This window comes from Coturnix japonica, chromosome 18 (assembly GCF_054131305.1).
Source record: "Coturnix japonica strain WE chromosome 18, WE-NBRP24, whole genome shotgun sequence".
Lineage (NCBI taxonomy): Eukaryota > Metazoa > Chordata > Aves > Galliformes > Phasianidae > Coturnix > Coturnix japonica.
In genome coordinates, this window is record NC_140680.1 from 13,690,861 (window position 1) to 13,714,043 (window position 23,183).

The 23,183-nt window shown below is 50.4% G+C and overlaps 2 protein-coding genes across 8 annotated transcripts; one reads left to right on the top strand and one right to left on the bottom strand.

Moving 5' to 3' along the window:
* On the bottom strand, positions 1 to 7,364 carry RELL2 (RELT like 2). 3 transcript variants are annotated; one of them, XM_015875992.3, is made up of 8 exons: positions 6,945 to 7,364; positions 6,311 to 6,524; positions 5,771 to 5,836; positions 5,628 to 5,694; positions 5,328 to 5,516; positions 1,508 to 1,988; positions 710 to 752; positions 1 to 495 (listed from the first exon to the last, which is right to left on the bottom strand). In XM_015875992.3, exons 2-7 carry the CDS (start codon positions 6,516 to 6,518, stop codon positions 711 to 713), a joined length of 1,053 nt encoding a protein of 350 aa, XP_015731478.2. In that variant the 5' UTR covers positions 6,519 to 6,524; positions 6,945 to 7,364; the 3' UTR covers positions 1 to 495; position 710. The 3 variants fall into 3 exon arrangements, with proteins under 3 accessions (XP_015731478.2, XP_015731479.2, XP_085375092.1); XM_015875993.3 differs by having other exon boundaries at positions 672 to 752; positions 6,945 to 7,344; XM_085518966.1 differs by lacking the exon at positions 6,945 to 7,364 and adding an exon at positions 6,823 to 6,902.
* Positions 7,365 to 8,670: 1,306 nt separating this feature from the next.
* On the top strand, positions 8,671 to 22,435 carry HDAC3 (histone deacetylase 3). Of its 5 annotated transcripts, none has more exons than XM_085518964.1 (15): positions 8,671 to 8,766; positions 8,961 to 9,043; positions 13,556 to 13,698; positions 14,906 to 14,987; positions 16,141 to 16,197; positions 16,294 to 16,386; positions 18,520 to 18,653; positions 18,913 to 18,993; positions 19,072 to 19,145; positions 19,385 to 19,449; positions 19,762 to 19,851; positions 19,973 to 20,031; positions 20,436 to 20,515; positions 20,900 to 21,057; positions 21,232 to 22,435. In XM_085518964.1, the coding sequence occupies exons 7-15, from the start codon at positions 18,605 to 18,607 to the stop codon at positions 21,299 to 21,301; spliced, it is 726 nt and encodes a 241-aa protein (XP_085375090.1). In that variant the 5' UTR covers positions 8,671 to 8,766; positions 8,961 to 9,043; positions 13,556 to 13,698; positions 14,906 to 14,987; positions 16,141 to 16,197; positions 16,294 to 16,386; positions 18,520 to 18,604; the 3' UTR covers positions 21,302 to 22,435. The 5 variants fall into 5 exon arrangements, 4 of the variants coding, with proteins under 4 accessions (XP_085375090.1, XP_015731472.1, XP_085375091.1 ...); XM_015875986.2 differs by having other exon boundaries at positions 16,294 to 16,349; XR_014935485.1 differs by lacking the exon at positions 20,436 to 20,515 and having other exon boundaries at positions 16,294 to 16,349.
* Positions 22,436 to 23,183: the final 748 nt, after the last annotated feature.

Sequence of the window (23,183 nt, forward strand, 5' to 3'; positions counted from 1 at the left end):
TACTGTGTTCAGCAGCTTTAATGGTTTTAGCTCATCTATTTACAGTGCGGTTCGACACCAAAGCTCTCCCTGCAGCAGGGCAGGGCAGGAGGCTCTGTCTCCATCAGCACCCCCGGGGGCTGTGTGGTTCCACCCCGTTGGCACCATGGGCATTGTGCTGGTGCTCAGTGGCACCACTGGGGCTGTGCTCTGCGGTGAATTCAGGGTCAGGGAGCTCAAGGCGGTGCCCCTGCCCATCCCTGCAGCATCCTTCCTTGGGGTGTGGGTCATGGGCAGCAGCGGGGTGCTGGGGTGGTGGGTGCAGTGGGGGGAGTTGGGTAACTATTGCTGATGGGATGAGGTCTGTAATGTCCGTGCGTCGCTCTGGCCATGCCAAGTTGCTCGCCCGGGCTGGGGCCAGGGCCAGCTGCCCCCCCACAGCTGAGCCTCTAGCCCTGTGTGGGGCCAGGGGCCCTGTGCCTGCTGTCAGCCACCAGGGCCAGGAGTGGAGAGGAGCTGTGGGGAGAGAGAAGTGGGATGGGGCTTTGGCCATTGACGCATCTGGAGCAGCCCTGTTTCATCCACATCTCCTGATCCTGGGTACCGACCCACTGGAAGAGCTGTATGGGCTGTCTGCAGCCAAAAGCTGGCAGGGTGGGCTGTTACTGCCTGTGGCTTCCCCCCCTGCCCACCTCTAAATGTGGCCCCAGGACTGGAGACGAGCACTCACATCACACAGTGGCTCCTCGGTCCTGCACCACAGCGCTGGGCTCCTATGGAGGGAAAAGAGATGCAGGCATCATGCAGCCCATGGCCACAGCAGGGACTCTTGGGGATGGATTCAGCACCACTGAATGACTTGCAGCCCAGTCCCCCCTGACCATACCAGACAGCAGCTCACAGTTGTCATATTGGCCCCAGCAGGGACCCAGGAGATGGGGTAGCTGCTGACTGGCTCCAGGGCCTGGGGGCAAACATCAGGGATGTCCCATCACCATTCTCCCTGGTGGAGCAGCCCAAGGGCTGGGTGTAGTTGTGCCCAGGGCTGTCCGTGCTCTTCATGTCTCATGTCTCATGTCTCATCCCACCCCGCAGTTGCAGGGCTGGGGCACACAACCCACTTTTTGTCTCTTTCCCAGCTCTCCTCAAAGAGCCAAAGGGAGAAGCCTGGCACAAGAGTTTCAAACTGAAAAGGTGTTGATTTAGACTAGATGTAAAGAAATCTGTCACTATTAGGGTGGTGAGATGCTGGAACAGGCTGCCTGGGGAAGTTGTGGATGACCCATCATGGGGAGTGCTCAAAGTTGGGTTAGACAGGGCTTTGAGCAATCTGATCTGATGTCTCTGTGCAGGGCAGGGGGTGAACTCAATGATCTTTAAACGTCCCTTCCAACCCCAGACGTTCTGTCATTGCATGTTTGGCAGCACCCAAGCACCCTGGGACTTTAGTTGGGTGTCGCACCACAATACCTCAGCACCTCCAACCCAGGAGACCATACAGGGACAAGAAGGAGGAAGAGGAACCCACCTGCTGCCCCACGTTCTCTGTTCCAGGCTGCCTCCTGCTGCTGTCTTCTCTCACCATCTCATCCGGCACTTCATGTAGGCTCAGGCTCCCGTGAATATCCGACACCTCATCTGCTGACCCCAGTCCAGCCTCCTCCTGCCCCAGCTGCCCTGGGATGCTGGGACTTGACCCTCCCAGAACCCGGCGGCTCAGCAGCCTCCGCTGCCGACTGGTGCTCCCAGGAGAGCTGCCCACTGCAGTGCCAGGCACTGGGGTGCCGGTGCGGCTCTGCTCCATTCCCTTGCTGCCCTGTGTCCCCTCCTGCACAGCCCCATTCTCCAGGCTACGCATGGGGACAGTCCCATTGTGAGCCTGTTCCCGCTGGAACCGCTCGCTGCTGCGCTCCAGCTCCTCTGTGCTTGGCTCCTTGCTGCCATCGGGCTGGGCACCATCCTGCTGCTCATGGAAAGCCGGCTTCTTCCCGATGTGCGTGACGCGGAACCTGCAGTAGGGTGACCAGGTCAGAAGCTCTTCTCTTCCTTCTCCCACTGTTTCCTTCCCATTGTTATTTTCAGCATCCCTTTAGTTGGGAGCTTCTCTCTTTCTCCTTTGTTGGAGTATCTCTACCCCTCATACTCCTCCAACACCAGTGACACCCACCCTAGCCATGCCCCACTGACCTGATCCCATATTTCCCTCATTTTTTTGAAGTACACCCAGTACAAAGTGCTGCAGAGAGAAAGAGAAAAAACCCAATCCAGATGTGGACTGGTGCAGGCCAGGCTGGTCTGTCCTCCCCATGATAGTATGGGGATGGGTCTCTATTCTATGAAATGCCCTGAGATGCAGCTTGACCAAAACAGGGCTTGAGGAGGGACTCAAGTGTGGATTTGGGGGGTGTACAGTAAGTGGGCTGAGCCCAGGGAGGAAGGAATGCTCTAAACAATGAGGACACTACCAGCCATGGGGATGATACTGACCGTGAGGACTCTACTGACCATAAGGACGCTACTAACCATGGGGACTCTACCAACCATGAGAACATTACACCTGGTGGCTGTGCATAGTCCTCTGGGACAAGGGATGGTGTCTAGGTGTCACCAGGCCTCCACCGTGCACCAGGAACAGCTCAGAGCTCCAGGACAGGAAGGAGAGCTACCACAAAGTTGACCTGACACCCACAATGGGTGAGTCCATAATTGGAGGTGATTGTAATGTTTTGGCTGGGGAGAAGGGAGAAGCCAGAGAACTACCACAACCTTGGAATGTGGGAGGGGTTTTGCATAGATGAAGTGTAAGAGTCTAAAGTGAGTTGGTTGCGACCAATGCTCTAAATCTGCCTTGCAAGCATTATGAGCCATTGCTGGCCCAGCAGACAGGAAATCTGCAGAGTGAGTGGGTGTTCAGTGGTCGAGGAACATTGGATTCATCACAGGGACATGAGGCCCCACAGCCACACTCTCTGTACGAGTCACACGTGGAGCAACCGCAAAAAGACTGGGCTCTGCTGAGCTCAACTGTGAGTCAGCCAGGGAAAATGCAAGTTCAGCTCAAGCACTGCTCAAAGAAGCATAAGACCTACAAGCTGAGAGAATGGCCATCCCAAAGAGAGGAGCTGAGAACACAGGTCTGTGCTCCAGATGAGATGTCAGAGGTGAGGGAGCAAGAACCACCTCCAGACTGAGCAGTCCCAGAAGTCAAACAAGGATGGATTGGTCAGCAAGGAGAGAACAGCAGTGAGGAATGAGACTTCAGAAAGATGTTCAGGGCTCTTAAATTCTCTTCAAACACAAGGGAGCTCCAGACAGAGACAGGGCAGGTTCTAAGCAGATCATAAGAGCACTGAGTGCCCCAAATGATAAGCTTATGTCTACAGGGTAGACACTACAGAGTCTTCAGAATCACAGCTAAAAATGGTGCTCATAACTGGAAAGCCAAGAAGATGCATCCTGAGAACTGCTGGGTCAAACCAAGCAGCATCAGATGTGACTTTCCATCCAGAGATTTGGAGATGAAGAACCATCACTGTGATACAAGACCAACCAATGCTCCAGTCCCAAGGAGAGCCTGGGAGGAGGCACAAAGGACAACATCATTTCTTGGTAATGCCTTTGAGCAATGTCAGCCTGAAAGAGCCAGGAAAGGACTCTGAGAAGCTGGAGGGGACTCAAGAGATAACGTAAGAACCCTTCGGATCATGAGGCAGGAGTGCTTTGGCTGTCTGCCTAGGCAGCATGGCTGGGACACTTGGTTCAATAGGACACAGCGTGCTGCGGCTGAGCAAGCCTGGGATGAGAGCTCTGTGGGTCGATGAGCTCTGCCATTCTTTGATGGGGCTGCCCAGCAGCATGGTAGACGTGACAAAGATGAAAGGAGAATACAGCACACATAGCCCTGACTAGCTCAGAATTACAAGGATTATTGAGGTGGGAAAGGCCTTCAGGTGGTCTCCAGTCCCTCCCCCCTCCATAACTGGGCCAATTCCCACCCTTATTCTGGTTGCTCAGGGCCTTTTCCAGGCAGGTTTTGGAAGCTCTCCTGAACATTCACCTCCCTGCTCCTACAGGCTCTGTCCCAGGGTGAAATATTTTCTTTTCATGCCTCATCCATGTTTCTCTTGTTGCAGTTTCTGGCTGTAGCCTCCTGCCCTTCCAGTGTGCATCTCTAGGAAGAGACCAGCTCAATCTTCAACTCCTCCCACCCCTTGAGTAGTTTTAAGTAGCAATTAGATCCCCCCTGAGACCCCTTCAGGCCAAACAAATCCCATTCTCTCAGCAGCTCCTCATGGGCCACATGCTCCAGCCCTGGACAGCTGTGGTGGACCTATGCAAACCTTGCAGTTGGTCCTCATTCAAAGGAGATTCAGGAAGTGAGAACTTAAAATATAACCTCGGAAACATCTTATGTGACATGAGAACCTAACAAGGATAAGGACAGAACATCAGAGTGTGAGGGAAGCTGCAGTTAGGGACAGAGACCAACTTCAGGCAGTCAGAGGTGAGTGAGAAGAAACTGAGAAGAGCACGGATGAAGGACACGGAGGAAAGATGGAGCTGGGCTCCGGCCAGGGAATGAGATTAGCCACAAATATGTGACTGTACAGAGGTCTGGCTTACCAGCCACTAGCCCAAAACCCAGAGCAGCTGACAGCAAGGGCACCAGCTCCCCATGAAGCCCTCAGTTCCCCTCCCTTCTGAGTCTCTTGGCTCTAACAGTGAAAAACCCACAACCCTGGTGCCCAATCTGGCTGACGTCAACAGAACCCTTCTGCTGGGGAATGGGGCAGCTTGGGCAGGATCACAGATTGCATTGGGTTACTCACAGCATGGAGACCACAGGTAGCTGACGAAGTCCCTTGAGGTGAGAACAGATAGGGACTGGGAGACTATTTGTGGGATTTGTCAGTACACTCCCCTGTTCTTACCTTCCTCCCACAGCATCTAATTACCATAATTATTGCAGGCAAAGACTTGGAACAGAGTAGCCATTCTTTCATTCTGGTGGGAGTAACTCGCAACAGGAACCTGCTGTCCCCCTCTTCATGAGATCCCTATAACCTGTCCCACAGGAAGGCCGCCCCTACCCTGCCGTAGGCTTAGAAGGGATGTGGGTTTGGTGCTGCCCTGCTCTGAGCCAGCAGAACAACCATCTTATCCTGAGTCACCAAAGGGAGGAGGAGGGAGGAAACCCGTGTGTCACAGCCACACACCATGGGAATTTCCAGGTGTGAGAGGACCCAACAGCAGGGCCAGCCTGGGGCATGAGATGGGGAAGAGCATGGGGCAAGTGGACTAAGGGGACAGAGAAGACTTTGTGGAGCAGTGCTCCATCTGAGCAGTACCTGCCCACTGAGAAGACAGTGGTCTCTCCGGGGTGCATCCGGCCTTTGCCATCCTTGGACCGCCCCTGACGGTGCAGTGGGTGCCTCCTCCTTTTGCTGCAGTGGATGCAGGGGGCTTGTGTGGAGCCCAGGTGCACTGTATGGTGGTGAGGGGGGCCTCCATCCTGGCTGTTACGGTGGGGACAAAGGCTACAAGAGGAAAAGGACATGACAGGTCAGAGCTTCAGCACTGAGGTGACACACGACAGTTTATTTTCCCTGACACTGGAAGAGCCACAAGCTGGAATAGTTTTCCCTCACCTGGGCATTGGCACTGCGATATCCCCGTCATTGTCCCCCAGCATCTCCTTGAGGGCTTCTGCATTTGCTGAAGAGAGAGGAAAAAGGGATTGTGTCAGCCAAAGCGACTGGCAAGACTGTGAGCCAGCAAAGGAAACACTCACCTTCATTCTGGATGATGCATCTCACAATCTTCTCCACGGTGTCCTCATTTATCTCCTCCTCTTCATCTGGAAGGAAAAATGTTGGCACTTGAGGGGTGGGATTGGGTCAACCTTACAGCTCCTGGGTGTTGCAAGGCTAAAGGTCTCCAAGGGTAAATAGGACAAGTTCAAATAAAAGAAACCTGAGGAGGGCTTGTTAAATACATAGAAACCACCTCCAATGGAGGAAGTCCCAGAGTTATGGTGTTTGAAGCTTAAAAGAGCACGCTGGAGAAATATGGCTGGATATCTGCCCTGTTATTGATACCCATTCCCAGCACCCATTATAACATACAGCCAAGTCAAGCAGCTTGCTGGGACCAAGCTCTGCCTCGCACCCACACTCAGTGCTGCCTGTGATGGGGACAGCCCCATGGTAGCAGGGTTAACTCCCCGCCCCATCACACCATGCATCCTCCAGCCAGCCCAGCTCACACCCAAAGGCTGTGGTTGAGGAGTCCCAAAGGGCAGCAGTGGAGCCCCCCAAACCCCTGTACTCACTGGCCTGGAGTTCTGCCAGCACATCCTTATTATCTGGGTCAAGCTCATCCCGGAATGTCCTGCACCGGTAGCCCTTCTTCTTCAGGACATGGCAGATGAGGAAGCCTACCAGCCCCATGATGAAGAAGACCAAGACGAGGAGAAAGACCATATACAAGCTGTGCTGGGAGTCGGACTCCCCATCTTCGCTGCTGCTCTGGTCGGACATGCGGATCTAGGAGAAGGGGGAAAGCAGCTTGCAGACCCCCAGCAGGCTGCCCGCGCCTCCTCCTCCTCCTCTTCTCCCTCAGTCCCATGCTGCCTCCCGGCCCTCTTGGGTCAGACCCGGCTCCCAGCTGGGGATGAAGGCTCAGCCCTGCCATGGCCGGCTCAGCTCTGTTTCCCAAGGACACACCGCACCCGCTGAAGCATCCCAAGGGCAGCAGAAGCAGCGGGGGCCACTCTGCATCCCCCCCACCGCACACAGCAGCCCAAGGACACCGGCCCCCCGGCATCACTCCGCAGTGACTCACGGCGGGCGGAGGACCGAGCGACCGCCAGCTCCCGCATCATCCCCGCAATCCCCGGAGCCGGTTCGCTCTGCCGACCGCTTTCCCATCCCCATCCGCGGTGCGGTGCGTGGCTGCGGCGGTACCTGGGCCTGCGGTGCTCCGCAGCGCTGTCCCCGTCACCTTCACCTGCCTCCTAGCAACCCCGCATCCCCGCGTCTCTGGACCGCCGCGAGCATCCTCCGCTGCCCCGGCTTCCTCGGGAAGGAGCCAGGCGGCTTCTGCCTGCCGAGGCGACCGCTGCCAACCTGCTCGTCCTCAGCTTGAGATCTCCGGAACGCCCGCGGTGGGGGATGGCTGCAGGCAGGATCAGGGAAATGCTGCTGGCAGCTGCAGCGCGGGGCAAGCGGCAGCAGCGGGTGCTGGCACGCTGCTCCCTGCCACAACACCCCCCTTCCAGGGCAGTTTTTGGAGCCGGCTGGAAAGGGTCTGGGCACAGAGATAGGTGTATTTTCCTGCAATGGTATTGCAAAGGAGCCCCTGTGGATCCAGCAGCCCATGTTAGCACAAACAGCTCTCTCTTCTTCCCCAAAACATCCCAGCTGTTCAACATTCCAGTGCCACAACCTCCCTCTCTGACCTCAGTCTGGGAGGTTTCACCCCAAGTCTTTGCTGCTGCAAATGACACCTCTGGATCCTGCACCCAAATCCACCCAGTGCTCTTGTGAGCCCTGGTGACACCAGCCCCATCCCACCACCACCACTGAGACTCCTTGTGCAGCTGAGCCCATGAGGATGTATGAAGGCAAGTGACCCACAGCCCTCAGTTGTACCACCACCACATCTCCCTTTCCCATCCAGAAGTGGCCATAGGAGACCTGGCAGTGGCTGCAAAGAGCCACAGACCATCCTGCATCCCATGACTTGAGAAGGTCACCAAGTCACCAGTGCCACCCTTCTGTCTGCTGTCCCAGGACGGAATGGAAGCACAACAGCCCTGACAAGGGGAGACAATGGGCATGAGGCCAGGGTGGCTGCTTGAGAGAGCTCCTGATCTCAGCTCAACACATTGCAATGACATACAGCACTGCATAGCCTGATGATTGGGACATTAAAAGTGGTTTGCTCTTTGCTTCTCCTTGCAGGTCCAGGGTTTTCCTGAGCCCTATAGTGAGGCTGATCCCCATCTGTTCCCATGCCCACACCATCCTTCACAATAAACCCCTTTCTGTTCTCTGGTGCTTCCACCCACCCAGTGCATTTCTGCATAGCAGTCCAAGCAGGGGCTGCAATCAGTCCTGCTCACGCCATCCCCTTTCCCATAACACCATGCCCAGGGGAACCCGCATGGGAGGAGCTGGAAGCAGACAAGGAGCAGACAAGGAGTGAGCTCTGCTCCTGCCAGGCACCTCACAGGGGTACCCCATCCCATAGAGCTTCTCCCCCATCCTTCTTTCTTTCCATCACCACTTATGGGGCACTACAGGGGTATGACGTGCTGGCTCTGGACCCAGGATTCCCCTAGACCTACAACCACAAGGAGCCCCAAACCCAAAGTCTTTATCCCCATAGGGATACACTGCAGTGTCCTCAATCCCATTGAGCCCCAACCCCAAGTCTTTATCCCCATAGGGATACACTGCAGTGTCCTCATCCCCATGGAGCCCCAACCCCAAGTCTTTATCCCCATAGGGATACACTGCAGTGTCCTCATCCCCATGGAGCCCCAAAGTCTTTATCCCCATAGGGACACACTGCAGTGTTCTTATCGCCATGGAGCCCCGCCCCCATAGCGCTCTATCTCCGCCCATTTACCGCCCACATCTCGCGAGAGTTGACGCTCAGACAATCGCCATCAGGTCGCGGAGTGATGACGTAAAGGGGCGCGGGGCGGTGGTGGCGGCCTGTTCGTTATGGCGAAGACCGTGGCCTATTTCTACGACCCGGACGTCGGCAATTTCCATTATGGTGCGGGGCTGGGTGGGCACCGAGCTGCTATGGGCCCGATCCCGGCTCGGGGTGGGGGCTGCAGGGCGGTACCTGTGCTCTGGAGCGGCCTGTGCCACACTCGGGCCTATCCCTGCTCCGGGCCTATCCCTGCTCCGGGCCTATCCCTGACCTGGGCCTATCCCTGACCCCTGTATGGTTTCCCTTCGTTGCAGGAGCCGGGCACCCCATGAAGCCGCACCGCCTGGCGCTCACACACAGCCTGGTGCTGCACTACGGCCTCTACAAGAAGATGATCGTAAGCATCGCAATACGGGGGGATGCAGGGCACGGGGGGGGTGGGATGTGGGGCCTCCAGGCACAGAGCTGAGCTGCTGACCCTCATTCCCATGTACCAAGCCCAGGTACTTCAATGCTGAGGCTTCACCTGCATTGCTGGGTTCTCCATTTGAACGTCCAGTTGGTTTTTCTTGTCCCCTTCAGCTCCGTACTCACTGCAAGAAACACATTGAGGCCCTGGAATGCGTTCAGAGGAGGGTTACAAAGCTGGTGAGGGGTCTGGAGCACAGGACGTATGAGGAGAGGCTGAGGGAGCTGGGATTGTTCAGCGTGGAGAAGGGGAGGCTCAGGGGAGACCTCATTGCTCTCTATAACTTCCTGAAGGGAGGTTGTAGTGAGCTGGGGGTTGGCCTCTTCTATCGTGTAATCAGTGATAGAACTAGAGGGAATGGTTTTAAGCTGCGCCAGGGGAGATTCAGGCTGGACATTAGGAAGTATTACTTCTCAGAAAGGGTAGTGAGGCATTGGAATGCACTGCTGAGGGAGGTGGTGGAGTCACCAACCATGGGAGTGTTCAAGAAACGCTTGGATGTGGTGTTGATGAATATGATTTAGCCAGGAAGTATTGGGAATGGTTGGACTGGATGATCTTCTAGGTCTTTTCCAACCCCTACAATTCTGTGATTCTGTGATACTGAACCCAGCAGGTAACAGCCTGCTCACAACTGTGGCTATAAGTCTGGGCCTGCCTGAGCTCTGAGGGCATGGTGTCACAGCTGCCTGTCAGTGCTGTGCTGAGCTGTTTCTAGCTGGTGCTAATGGGTGTCAAACTAATGGGCCTGGAGCTGCCTCTAGGCAGAGCCAGTAGTCAGCGTGGGCTGTGTGTTATCATAAGCTGATAGAAAAAAGCCCTCCGGAGGCTGATGGCTCCGTCTTGGTGCCTGAATGGAGTTTGTTCATCCTGTTCCATGCTTCATACATGTCTTTTAACAACCTTGCAACCCAGCCAGTTCACTCAACATAGTCCAACGCATTACTGATGTTATGATTGGGGAGATGTTTTTTCTCCTGAATGCTGAGCTGTGTAATCCTGTTAAAGCATAGTCAACATCTAGTGATGATCAAAAAGAAAGCTACTGGTTTTTTATATGTCAAGAGAGGAAAGGAATCTCACCACAAATGTGTGGTACCCGTATGGTGAAATACTTTGTTTCACTTGGCATAAGGGGCGTTGAGCTCAGCCCCTTTCCTGTGAATCCTTGTTCACTTTGCTGTCTGTTCTCTAGTACAGAGCAAAGAAAGCTCTGCAGTACGGGCTGCTATGTCTTACAGTACAGGAGTGAGGCAGGGGTGCTGAGAAGTATGTGCCTGCTCGATGCTTCTGAGATGGCTGCTGTACATTTCAACCTGCAGAATACTTTGTCTGAGCTGCTGAATGCGCTGGGGCTGCTTCCTTTGTTCTTAGCTGGCTTATTGGCACCTCAGCTCTGAGGGATTGTATCTGAACTGTTTTGGCTGCTTAGGGATTTGATTCCTGTGCCAAGTGGCGCAGATCCAGGTCACAGTGTCTGATTCACAACCCAGGTCTGGCTGCTCCTTGTCCCCAGAGCCCGTCGTCTGCTTCACGTGCCCTGGGGAAAGGCTGCTCTCCATGAGGCTGTATGCTTCAGCTCCGTGCCTTTCTAGTTGTGTGTATCTGTATGCAAATGTACTTGCTTGTTTCCATGTACATACAAGGTGTCCTCTTGTGGGTGTTACCTCTTTAAAAGGACTGAAAAGCACTTCTGTCAGAGGCATCATCTCACATAGCACAGAAGGGATAAACCATTACTTTAAGGTATGGGGATGCTGCTGCTGCTGTCTCTTCCTTTGTGTGCTCACACACCCCATCTGCATTCCTCTGTCCCGTTGCAGTTAGGCCATGCTCTCTGTGACACTCCAAACCAGCAACTTCCCTGTAACTGGTGTCTGAACTCAGTGACCAGGAGATTATGCTGATGCAAGTGCACATTCCTCTGACAGCTTTGTGCAAATAACAGTCATTCCAGCGATGCCAGGAACCTCCACACTGCTGACAGCTCCCCAGCCTTCCTCTTCCACAGCATTAAAGCTGTCACTGCACTTACAAGGAACTGACGGGGTGTTTGACTGTGATAGCAGAGAAAGCCTGTCCTCAAAGGACACTTGTTCAAGCACTCAGGAATCAGGTGATACTAAAACCAGAGCTGTGTTACTGTGAGCACGGGAGAGCAGTGGTGTTGATTCTGGCACATCTTGCTCTGGCGTGGTGTCTGCAGGACAAGGTGCAAAATTCTTGCAGGCAGGGTAGCAAAGTGTGAGCAGACAAATTAATGCAAGCAGGAAAACTGCATCTCAGCTTCTTTAAACATGCCACACCATTTTGACGTGATCTTTTAGCGCTCTGTGAGTGCCTGGCATTTGGCGTGGGCTCAAGTTCAAGCTGTTCCACTGCCAGAGCACTCTGTGGTGAGAGACCTGGGGATTGAGTGGGAGGAAATAGAAAATGAGCTGTCCCAAAATGAACACACGGCATCAATTTTTAAAAAGGAGATGCTAAAATGGGCCGGTGAAACTGCTCTGTGATGCAAGATCTGCAATTAATTCAGAATGCTGAAGTATTAAAAAAGCTCCCTTGTGCATTCAGTGTTACTCCTGCAGTTTGGTGTTCAGTAACATCGCATCCTTTGGATTTTTCTGCTGCCATTGTAGGAGCTTTTGCAGGTGTATTAATCAGCAGCTACTGAGAGTTGAGCCCTATGAAGGGTCCATCCTCACACTGGTGTATGCTGGCTTCTTTGGCCAGTCACTGGGAAGCCAATCCCTGCTTGGCACAGTTATGGAATGCAGGCTGGAGGGGATGCTCTATCCCCCTTTAATATCAGCTCTCTCTTCCCAGTGGAACTCTTGGTCCCCGCCACCCACCCTGCCATGTGGCCTTTCCCATCCTTTGATTTTCTCGTCCCCATCTCCTGCCCCAGCAAAACCTGCTCTTTTTTCTCCTTCTACCCTCTGAGGCTTTTTCTCTGCCTTGATTTAGTGGAGGGTTGTTGGAGTTAGGGTACTATGGTTAGGCTGTGGTTGGACTTGATGATCTTTTAGGTCTTTTCCAACCTGAGTGATTCTATGATTCCCTGCTTTTTCTGCTGTGTGTTCCTGCTGCCTTTCCTATGCTGCATTTGGAAGCTGCTGGATCCTGTGGGAACAGATGGAACTCGGTCACTCAGCAAAACCAGGAGAGCTTTGTGCTGAGCTGGCTGAACGAGGGGCTGAGTGCCAGGCATGCTCAGGGAGGTGCCTGGGGTTATGGCTGCAGTGAGTGAAGGGCAAGATGAGGGGAAAAGAGGCAGCTTTCCACTTTTACCAACAGCAAGTAGGTCTGGAAGCTTTTGATGTTGTCTTTTTTGTTTTTTTCATCCCTCCTTTCTGCTCCCCCTGGTTGTTTTTTATCCAAGAGCACCTCTTAATGTCCTGTGAGTGTCTCTTCTTTTCTGTGACATTGTGGTCTTGAGGTAAGCAGTCATCAGGATTCCTGATAGTCCTTGTGGGGGTCCAGCCCCACCTGCTGGTCCCACCCTCCTGGCTCCAGCTGTCCCAGGCAGCAGCCTCTGAGGAGCAGAGCTCCACACATTCACATTGAAAGCACCGTGCCTCATGCTGAGCAGTACAGTTGCACAGTAAAGGAGATTTTATGTTTGTTAGGTTGTATTTTACTTCTGAAAAGTATCCAGGGTCCTGCCTGGCCCAAGGAAGGTGCGCTGTGGGAGCTGCCCCAGCATGTTCTCCCTCTGGAGAGTGTGCTTTAATTAAGACAAGCTTTGAAAGATGGAAGATTTTGTTACTGCTTTCAGTGTAGCTTTAATTTCCCCTTTTTGGGTATGTGGTGTTGATTTTTAACTTCCTGTTTATTGAGGTATGCGTGTTAAGTGCCAAACTGGCAAATGTGTGTTGTCATGAGAACTTTAGTTCGAATCCATCCGGCCACGTGACTGTTTTTAGCTGACTTTCCAAAGGAAACAAAGCTTATGCAAATGTTCCATCTGCCTAAGAACCTTCTTCAAATGAATGTCTGAACTTACCAGCCCCTGGAGGCGGCTGTGATGGAGGGATGGAAACCTCCATTACATCAGGATGTTGTGACTGGTGAGGCAGTAGTGCTCCCCATGAGGACAGAACTGAAGTTTGGATTCGACTGCCTTTTTTTTTTGCTGGTTTGCCATTTGTCCAACCAAAGCGAGGGGGGATAGTGGTGGAAAAAAGGGATCAGAGAGTTTATAGGAGAAGCTGCAGTTATTATGAAGGGCAGAAGTTGCAGTTATGGCTAAAAGATAGGAATCTGTTGGGAAACAGGCTTTATGGAATGTTGCGTGTCAATGAACGTGAATATCAGGAAGCTGGTGTACTGGAACACTTTTAGATACACTCTGTGTGGGTCATTTGTCAGCCTGAGGTTTCTTACAGTCAAAGCAAACACAGCTTTGGACAGCACGTAAGTCTTGTCTTTCTCTTGAAGGTTTTCAAGCCATACCAGGCATCGCAGCATGACATGTGCAGATTCCACTCCGAGGACTACATAGACTTCCTGCAGAGAGTGAGTCCCAACAACATGCAGGGCTTCACCAAAAGCCTCAATGCCTTCAATGTGGGCGATGACTGGTGAGTGCTCTGTGCCTCCTGTGAACCTGGGGGTGGAAATGTTGCTGTGATCTTGCACTGTTTGTGTCTGGAGAACTATTGTAGTGTGTACTGGTTCTTATTTTTTAAGCAGAATGAGGTGCATGCCCTTCTTGAGCATAGCAGATTATTGCAACCTCCTCAATTCCTTCCCCTTCTCTTCATATCTTATCATCCTCCTTTTAGATCTGCATTTACATCCTAAACTGGTTATGTTAGAGACTGTGACTCCGCTTGTTCTTGCAGAACCTCCTGTTCTTCTTGAAAATATTATATATCTATTTCTTTAAACAGTTGCCTATTTTAGCTACCTTAATATGTGCATGTTAAGTGCAAGGTAGCTCTGAGAGCCTGATTTTCAGGTAGAACTGAGGAGAGTTTAATGCTTCTATATTCACATGAGAGCTTGTTACGAATATTCAGTTCCAGTCTTTCACATCTGTGAGAGCCAAACCTTGACAGAAGTGTGTAGAAGGGCTGTATGTGATCGAGGAAGTGCACAGTGTGCCTTGTCTGAGGAAAGTAATGGCTGTCAGAGAATAAGACTGTTCTTTTCTATTCTTTGGAAGGGAATGCAGTAAGTACTAATGTGAGAGGAGTGACATTAGATAAAGAGCAGTGTTATCCCAGTAAGGTATTGGGATAGCCAGGTTTTTAATATTTAGACTGGGAATCAGAAGGCTGTTATGCAACATTACTTTGATCAGAAACCACTTACAAGAATACAGGGGGAAAATAATAGTCTCTAAGCTATTATTTGTCCATGGATAATGTTTGTGATGTGATACTTGTGAGTTAGTGGCACATGGGCACCACATCTTCTGTTTCTATGCCCTCTTAGAGATCCTGGTGCATTTACTGGCTCTGCAGGGTGGGTTTGATCCTGCCTCAGCTCTGCTGTAAGAGCTGCATTCACATCCACTTACTGTATATTGCATCCTGTGCTGTGAGTTGGGAAGGGGAATGGGCAGGGTCTTCTCAATGCTGATAAAGGGAGATAGCATGGGGCAGACCTGTCCTCCTTCCCAAGTCATATCCCAGCTCTGGACACACATCAGCAGGGCTGCAAGACAGATGCTGGTGTGTTGTGGCAGAGGAGAGCTTTCAGGACTGGCTTTGCTTGGAAGATGTGTGGAGGAATGAGAAGATGTCCTTTGTTTGAATCATGACTTCTTTTTTTCTTTTTCAGCCCAGTGTTTCCAGGGCTCTTTGAGTTTTGCTCTCGCTACACTGGGGCCTCCTTGCAGGGAGCAACGCAGCTGAACAACAAGGTAACAGAGCTGATGGGCTTGTCTTTGAAACACTGGTAGGAAACAACTGGCTAGCAGTTCGAGGACATGAATGTGTTTAGTATAATAATGTAGCAAACTATGCTTTTTTGCAGTGTAAATTCTTTCCACTATATGACTGTAAAGGTTAAGACCATTCCTATGTTATTACAATGACAAAATTATAAACTCAATTAACTTGGAAGAGACTTCTGAGATTATCAAGTCCAACTGTCCACCTAACAATGCAAGTCTACCACTAAGCTAAATCCTTAAGCTCCACATCCACAAGTCTTTTCAATATCTCTAGGAATGGAAACTCCCCTGCCTCCCAGGGCAGCCTGCTCCCTACCTGACCACTCTTTCTGTGAATAAACTCTTCCTGATACCAATCTAAACCTCCCCTGGTGCAACTTGAGGCTGTTGCCTCACATCCTATCATTTGTTACCTGAGAAAAGAGACTGTTATCTCCTTGCTGCATTTTCTTTTCAAGTAGCTGTATAGAGTGATGAGTTCTGTCCCAAACATCCTCTTCTCCAGGCTGATCTGCCCCAATTTCTTCAGCTGCTCCTCATATGCCTTCACAATCATTTAGCTGTTAAATACAGAGACAGTCACAGCTTGCTAATACTGTGCATAGTAAATCCAGAAGTGCTTTTAGCACTGTACAACAATAAGCCTGTGTTCTTCAAAGAAACTCACCTGCTGAGAGATGTCCAGAATGCTGCTAGGTGTCTGCTATGGAAATGCATTAAATGGGACCACTCAGTAGGTCTGAAGAAGAGGTCTGCTGGGGAGGATATCAAACAAAGCTCCAGAGGTGTGAGTCTTTCAGAGAGAGAATGCTTCTGGGAAAGGTCTAATGAGCATAGCAGGCAAACACGGGAAAAAGCTGCATGTGCCAAGTGTTTTGCCTGGTTCTGGAGGGAAGCTGGTCTTTTCTTAATTGAAAGGGGAATGATTAGCACACAGCTAATCTATTGTTGCTTGGGCTAATGAGCATCTTTGGAAGGGCCTCTATGGGTGAAGCAGTGGGCAGAGAGGTGTATGTGGGCCACAGTGCTGCACTGGCCAGAGTCCCTTCTGACTATCATAATGGATGCAGAGTTGATGTAACTGTACTGTCGTGTTAAAGTGACTTATCTTTCCTTTCAGATCTGTGATATTGCAATAAACTGGGCAGGGGGCCTACATCATGCCAAGAAGTTTGAGGTAATGAGGTGTATCTGCATCCTCCTTTATGGTTTTTGCACCTGTTGTTCTCTGTTGATCTAGTTCTAATGCTGTCTGGTTTTCTCTGTGTGGCAGGCTTCTGGGTTTTGTTACGTCAACGACATAGTAATTGGCATCCTGGAGCTGCTCAAGTAAGGACGTGGGGCAAGTGCACTACTGTCTTGGCTGGTGTGTGACTTCCCTCTCTGTGTTGAATCTCTCCCTCATCTGCCTGGTGGCTGTTCCTTATTGGAGTCCAAGAAGGACTCAGTCTCTTGGCCTGATCTCTTCCTTCCACACAAGGATCTTAAGAATTAGAATATCTGACTCCAACTTTGTTATTCTGCTGCCTGATTGATCTGGAGAAGTTCAGTTGCATTTCTCCTCATCCATCTGTGAAACAGCCATTTCAGGGTCTCCTGGCTCACTGCCTTTTTGTCTCAGTGAGTCTTTTATAGGTAAAAGCAGAGTATGGCTCACAGGAGAATTAAATGGCTTGCATTTTTCTTGACTTGCTTGACTGGATTAAGAACAGAACTTGGGTAACACAAATGATCAAAGGATGCTTACTTTGAATAGAGTTAATTTTTTTCTTCAGAAAACAGTAAAATCAGAACAGAAGGAAGAGAGAAATACTGTACATTATTTGGATTAGTCAGTGGTGTATTTTTCATACTCTCAGGTGCCCTGCTTATCATTGAATCTGAGGCAAGATCTTGCAGAATTAAACCAAAAAAGAAAAGACTTGAGGATTCTGGTTGGTTGACTGGAAAATAGTGATGTGACTGATGGCAAGTTTGTTCACTTTCACCATCAGACTGATGGAACATACTGGGGTTTCTTGTACCTCCTAACTCTCTGTCAGCCTTCCTTATTTTGAGTTTGGGACCTCAGGTCTTCACTTTTGCATCTGTGCACGCCTGTTTTCTTCTCTCACATGAGTCCTGTTCACTAGAGGTTTCAATTACTCCTCATGGGAGATTATGTTGTGTCCTTATTCTTTTGTTCCATGATTTTGAAAAAGTCCTTTCCTTCCTTTACACAAAGGCTGTGTCTATGCAGCCCCTTGTTCTCTGCCATCATTTGCCTATAGGATAAATAGGGCAATTTTATGACTTTTTGTGTCTATGGGAGGCTGAGATGAGGTGCTGTTCTGCTAATCAGCATGGCTCAGCGCCATCAACCAGCATGATTAGGTCACTGCAGACACACTTAACACTGTGCTTCCAGCAGACAGATGGTGTAAGCCATGCTTTTCTGCTCTCTGTTTCAGTGCTGTCTTGTTTTTTCAGGTCCCTCCTGCTAAGGTTCTTGCATGCATGCCAGATCCAGTGCTCCTTGGGGACTGACCAGATGTAGCATTTCCTTAGGAAAAGCTGTGGGAGTTTTCTGCATCTGAGCAGGCAGTTCTTGTGCTGATAGGCAGGTTGTGGCTTAGTGCCATGTCTCCAGTGCTTGACAATACCAGTGCTGTCACCTGCATGTCAGCTTTGACCATTACACCAGTTTGTTTATTTCCAACGATCTCCCATTCTTCCTCCTCTGTCTTTGTGACCCAGCAGGCTGGTAAATGTCATGCCTGAAATGCCTGTTTGAGTGGCTGTGCCAAAGAGCCCAGTGACCCTTTTCCCATCTATACCTAAATGTCTGTTCTGACTCTCACTGTGCTCAGTGCTTCCCCCATCAGTGTTGTTGTTAATCAGTCCTTCACCCATCCTCACAATGTTGCCTCAAGGATGATGCTTGTCCTGAGGGGATGACAACCCTCTGCCCTGAGTTCCTCAGCAGTTGGAACAAGGCAGCCTCTGCAGCCCAGCCTGGTGGCTTTGGTAGTAACCAATGTGCACACAGTGCTTCCAGTGCTCTGGCACGAGGAGGCAGTGAGCATTCCTTGGTTAGCTTACCATTTATTTCCAGATGTGTTTAAAAATTCTTGGAGTTCTTAACAATTGACTAACTGGCAGGTTGTGGGGGGTGGGGAGAACACAACACAACACGCAGCTTTCCAACCCTTGTGGTTAAAATTAGTTTCTCTTTCTGTGGTTTCCAAAGTATTTCTGGCCCTGTCTGAAAACTTTTTGTTCTACGGACTCTTTCCAGGCTCAGCAGAAGAAAATGCTTTAGTGGGGTGGGTGCTTAAGTTGATGCTGTGTATAAATGTAACATACCTAAAGCTATTTGGTATGAGATAGATGAGATCTTCTGGTGGGTGGACTTGCAGGTAGACTTCAGTGGTGATTTTCATAGCACTGAGGCATATGGTAAAGGTGTGGTTGAGCGTATAGCAAACAATAATGCTGTTTTTCCTCCTGTTTCTGTTAGATATCACCCACGTGTTCTGTATATTGATATTGATATCCATCATGGAGATGGCGTGCAGGAAGCTTTCTACTTGACAGACCGTGTCATGACCGTGTCGTTTCATAAATATGGCAACTATTTCTTTCCTGGTACAGGTATGTAGCTTTCTTTGCTGTGTGAACTTGGCCTTGTTTCAGAGTCCTTCAAAAGTGCTGCTGGTGTTTAGGGGTCTAAAATGATTAGATTATAGAACTACAGGGACAAAGGGGGGAAGGAGGGGCATGGAGAAGCAGCGAGAGAGGAACAGAACTATAATTCTTTGTAGTAAAGAGATTGTAGCTGGGTTAACAGACCAGATCTGGCCTTCTGGCTCCTCTTAGGGCTGTTGTGACTCTTCTGTCTTTCCTTGGCCAGGGGACATGTATGAAGTTGGTGCGGAGAGCGGTCGTTATTATTGTCTCAACGTGCCTCTACGAGATGGTATCGATGACCAAAGTAAGTTGGTGTCCCTTGCCCAAATGTTCTTTGATCCTTTTCTCCAGAGCCATGACAATCTTATTTTTCTCCCAAAAGGTTATAAACACCTCTTCCAACCAGTCATTAACCAGGTGGTAGATTACTATCAGCCCACCTGCATCGTATTGCAGGTAAGGAAACAAGCCTTTGTGCACATGCACGTTCTTGTCAGTGGCTGTAGTTCGAAGGGCCATTTCTCAAACATGTTACTTTCTGTTCCTGGGAGGTCAGGGTTGGTGTGACCCATCTGAACTGCTGGCTGAAATCACCTTTGCTGAATGCAGTTGGCAGAGGGGTAGGGATGCCAATGTGTGTCTGGGAATCAATGCCTATCTAGCCAAAATTCAATTGTTCTTTTTCTCTTCCCCAGTGTGGTGCGGATTCTCTGGGTTGTGACCGTTTGGGCTGCTTTAACCTCAGTATAAGAGGACATGGGTAAGTACAGCAGGGTTGGGACACAGCAAAAGGACTGCAGATGGTCCTGAATTGTAAGACCTGAGCTTTGACTTTGGCCTTCCAGCTGCACCAACTTTGCTTTAAACTGCTGTGTGACAGAGACTCTCATAATGGGGCTTTGTAGAAAAGCAGTAGTTCACAGAGTAGCACATGGTTCAGGACCTGAGTAGGAGCCCTGAGCCCCATGTTTGTCACACCAGCCGTGGTGGTGGATGAACAAACAGTGAAACTTTGGGCATGTGAACGCGTGCTGCAGGTAGCAGCTCTGATGTGTTTCTTTGGGGTTTCTAGGGAGTGTGTGGAGTACGTAAAGAGTTTCAACATCCCCTTACTGGTGCTGGGAGGAGGCGGGTACACAGTCCGCAATGTGGCACGGTGCTGGTGAGTCTTATGGGCCTGTTGTATATTTGATGAGGCATTTGCTGTGGGCTTTGTCCCTACATGCACCCTGTGGCTTTCTCTGGACTGAGCTCATCTTAATCTGGTTTTTGTTTTTCTTCAGGACTTATGAAACATCGTTGCTTGTAGATGAAGCAATTAGTGAAGAGCTCCCATATAGTGGTAAGTTCAGGTTCCCTTGTTTTCCTTATTAGTTGAGCTAAAGCAGTTGTATCAGCATAAGACTTAGCACTTAATTCTGTGTTGACCAGGGCCAAAGAGACAACACTTTCTAACCTTACTTAGTCCTGATTCCCTTCCATCTCCCCTTTGTAGGCTTATCTGATGCAGTAAGGATGTGTCTGCTCAGCATTTTGTTTGGATCACTTCAATGACTCGAGCATTACTTCTGCTGACTCTCATTTCATGTAATTTTTTGCAGTTGCAGAGTTGTACATCACTGTGGTTTATAGGGTCTGGTTACCTCTAGCAAGGTGGGAGGGTGAGCTCTGCTTCCCTACAGAGCTCTGCATCTGCTGACTGACTCCTTTGCCCTCCTGCTTTAACTCCTGCTCATGCTTTCACAGAGTACTTTGAATACTTCGCTCCAGATTTCACTCTTCATCCTGACGTCAGTACAAGGATAGAAAATCAGAACTCCAGGCAGGTGAGTGCCTGCATGTCTGGCCCCAGAACCTTGTGGTAGATGCTCTGTCCTGCAAAATGAGATGGAGCCCAGGCTAGGAATTGTGGCTGCAGAAAGCTGATAGAGAAAAGCAAATACATTTGCTCTGGCACAACAGAAAGTCTCAAAGGGTCTATAATATTTCTGAACTCTGCTGGATTGTCTTACTTTTTTCTGAGTGCTGGAGCCTCAGTGATTGAATTAACTTTCCCATCTCTTCTGCTCTGCTAAATAGCTTTCTGCACAAAGGCATTTCTCATGGCCACCACACAGATGATGTAGGCAGGCAGTAGAGCTGACTGTTGTGGCTCTGAGCAAAGCATCGGATCTGCTGGTGACGATCCCTCTCTGTGTTTTTCTGTACAGTACTTGGATCAGATCAGGCAGACAATATTTGAGAATCTGAAGATGTTGAACCATGCTCCCAGCGTGCAGATCCACGACGTCCCTTCTGACTTGCTGAGCTACGATCGCACAGATGAACCTGACCCAGAGGAAAGAGGCTCTGAGGAAAACTACAGCAGGTACAGCTCTGATGTTCTGGTGAGATGAGCTTTCCTTTCTGGCCCTGCAGGTTCCTCTCTGTAAATGTAAAACAGTCCATGTGGTGTGTGGGTGCAGGGCATTTTCTGACCTTTTGGTAGGCATTTTTCTCTGTCAGGGCTCTCCTCACTGATATTGTCTTTTTCCACCCCCAGGCCTGAAGCTGCCAACGAGTTTTATGATGGTGACCATGATAATGACAAAGAGAGTGATGTTGAGATCTGAGGAATCTAATGGACTTTGAACTCTGGACCATGGGGGGTTGCCATGTTGGACGCTGGTGCGGTTAACTGGGCTGCATGGGAGCCAGTGAGCCCTCCTTTCATATTCGACTGCATGTGGTGGCAGCAGAAAACAGCACCACCGCAGACTTCTGCTCCCTGCAAGGCAGAGAGCGGTGAAATGTTCCTTACTTTCCACCATGCATCACGGTTCCACCCGTCACCATCTGGGAAATGGAAATTGAAGCAGCACTCGGACCCATGCCATGGACTGGCTGGCAGCCACACAGCTGCCTTCTGAACCCACTCAGTCAGCTTCTTCAGCTCCTGTGCAGGCTCCTGCCAGAAAGGTGGGAGCTGAAGTGTCTGTGCCTAAAACCTCTGCCTCGTCAGCATCACACCTGCCACATCCCACCATCCCCAGCCCCCTGCTCAGGTACCCACTCGTTTGTCCTCTTGAAGCCTGCGCCGAGACTTTGCTTCTTCATATCCTTTCTACCCATCTGCTGCTCCACAGCTCAAGGAAAACCATTCAAGAAGACAAGGCCAGTTCTGGGGTAGGGATCAGGAGCATGGTTGGAGCAGGGTATAAGAATGTATGCAGTGTAGTCTTGTTCATTTTCCCTGTCCTCAGCTTTGCACTTGCAAATGGGTAACATAACACTTTGCCAAGTTGGACCTAACTCTGTTTTTTTCCTTTTTAATTCATTGAAAGGTTAAAATCACTGTGAAACAGCGATTTGGTTGCCAAGATCAGCACGCAGTGTGTCTCGCAGCTCTAACGTAGCTTCCAAGCTGTGTTTTCCAAGTTCACAGGTGTGTTTGCTAGAAACTTGGGCTGTTCACTGGGAGCAAAAACCACCCCCCCCCCCCCTCCTGACTGTGCCCCAGAGATGTCACTGCTCACGGGTGAGGGAGGCTGCTTCCTATGGGTCCTGTTTTGTCCTCACACAGCAGAGGTTTCCCAGGTTCCAGACTTTGCTGCTCCTTCTCCTGCACTGTCACCTGGTCCTCTCGTGGTTTGGAGGGTGCTGTTTGGGGAGAGGGGAGGGGTTCAGCCTCTTACTGTACGTACTGTTCTGTTTGTTTACTGATGTCTTTAAACATTAAATGAAGAGGCAGTATTTTTCTTACCTGATCTGTTTGTCTGTTTAATGCTTGTGCCTTTTTTGACTCCTGTCTTCCTTCAAGTGTACATTGCTGCATATTGTGAGCTGGAGTGCAGTGAGGGGAGCCCTGGGTTCTGGGTTTATGGCTGCTCCTGCTTATACCTCTGGAACAAGGAGAGCTGACCAGATTGCTGCAGAATCCATGTAAATACCTTGTTTTAAGTGTAGGTTCTTTACATTGCACACTCCATGAGAGGCTGCTCCTCCTGTGTTCTTCAGGCACATCCTTGGTCTCCAACAGAGATGGTTGTACAGACCAAGCTGGACCAAGGTGAGACCTGCATTTAAACACTGCTCTGCATCTTGTCAGACTCTCATCACCATCACCCTTTTGAGGCTTTTGATGGCACCAGTTCAATAGTCCATAGGGAAGTCTGCTCTCTGCTTGGAGGGTGAGTCAGGTTGGGATGGATGCTCTGCACTGTGCTAAGAGCGATGTCCCACATCCACCACAATCCTCCATAGGGCTGCTATTTCCCTACCTCAGTGTTATCTATTCTATCCCTGTTTTTCCTTTCCACTTTGAATGTGGATGCTGAGCTTCCAGGTTGCTCTGTTATATTGAAATAAGTGGGGATCGATAGGGAAGAGGATCTGAACCTTCCCAGACCACTGACCCTTGCGTGTGTTTCTGAAAGCTCTGTGTTTTGTCTCCTTTCCTCTGCTGCCCTGTGCTCTGGGCTGTAGCCATGGGTGGGCTCCGGTCAGTCTGAGCTG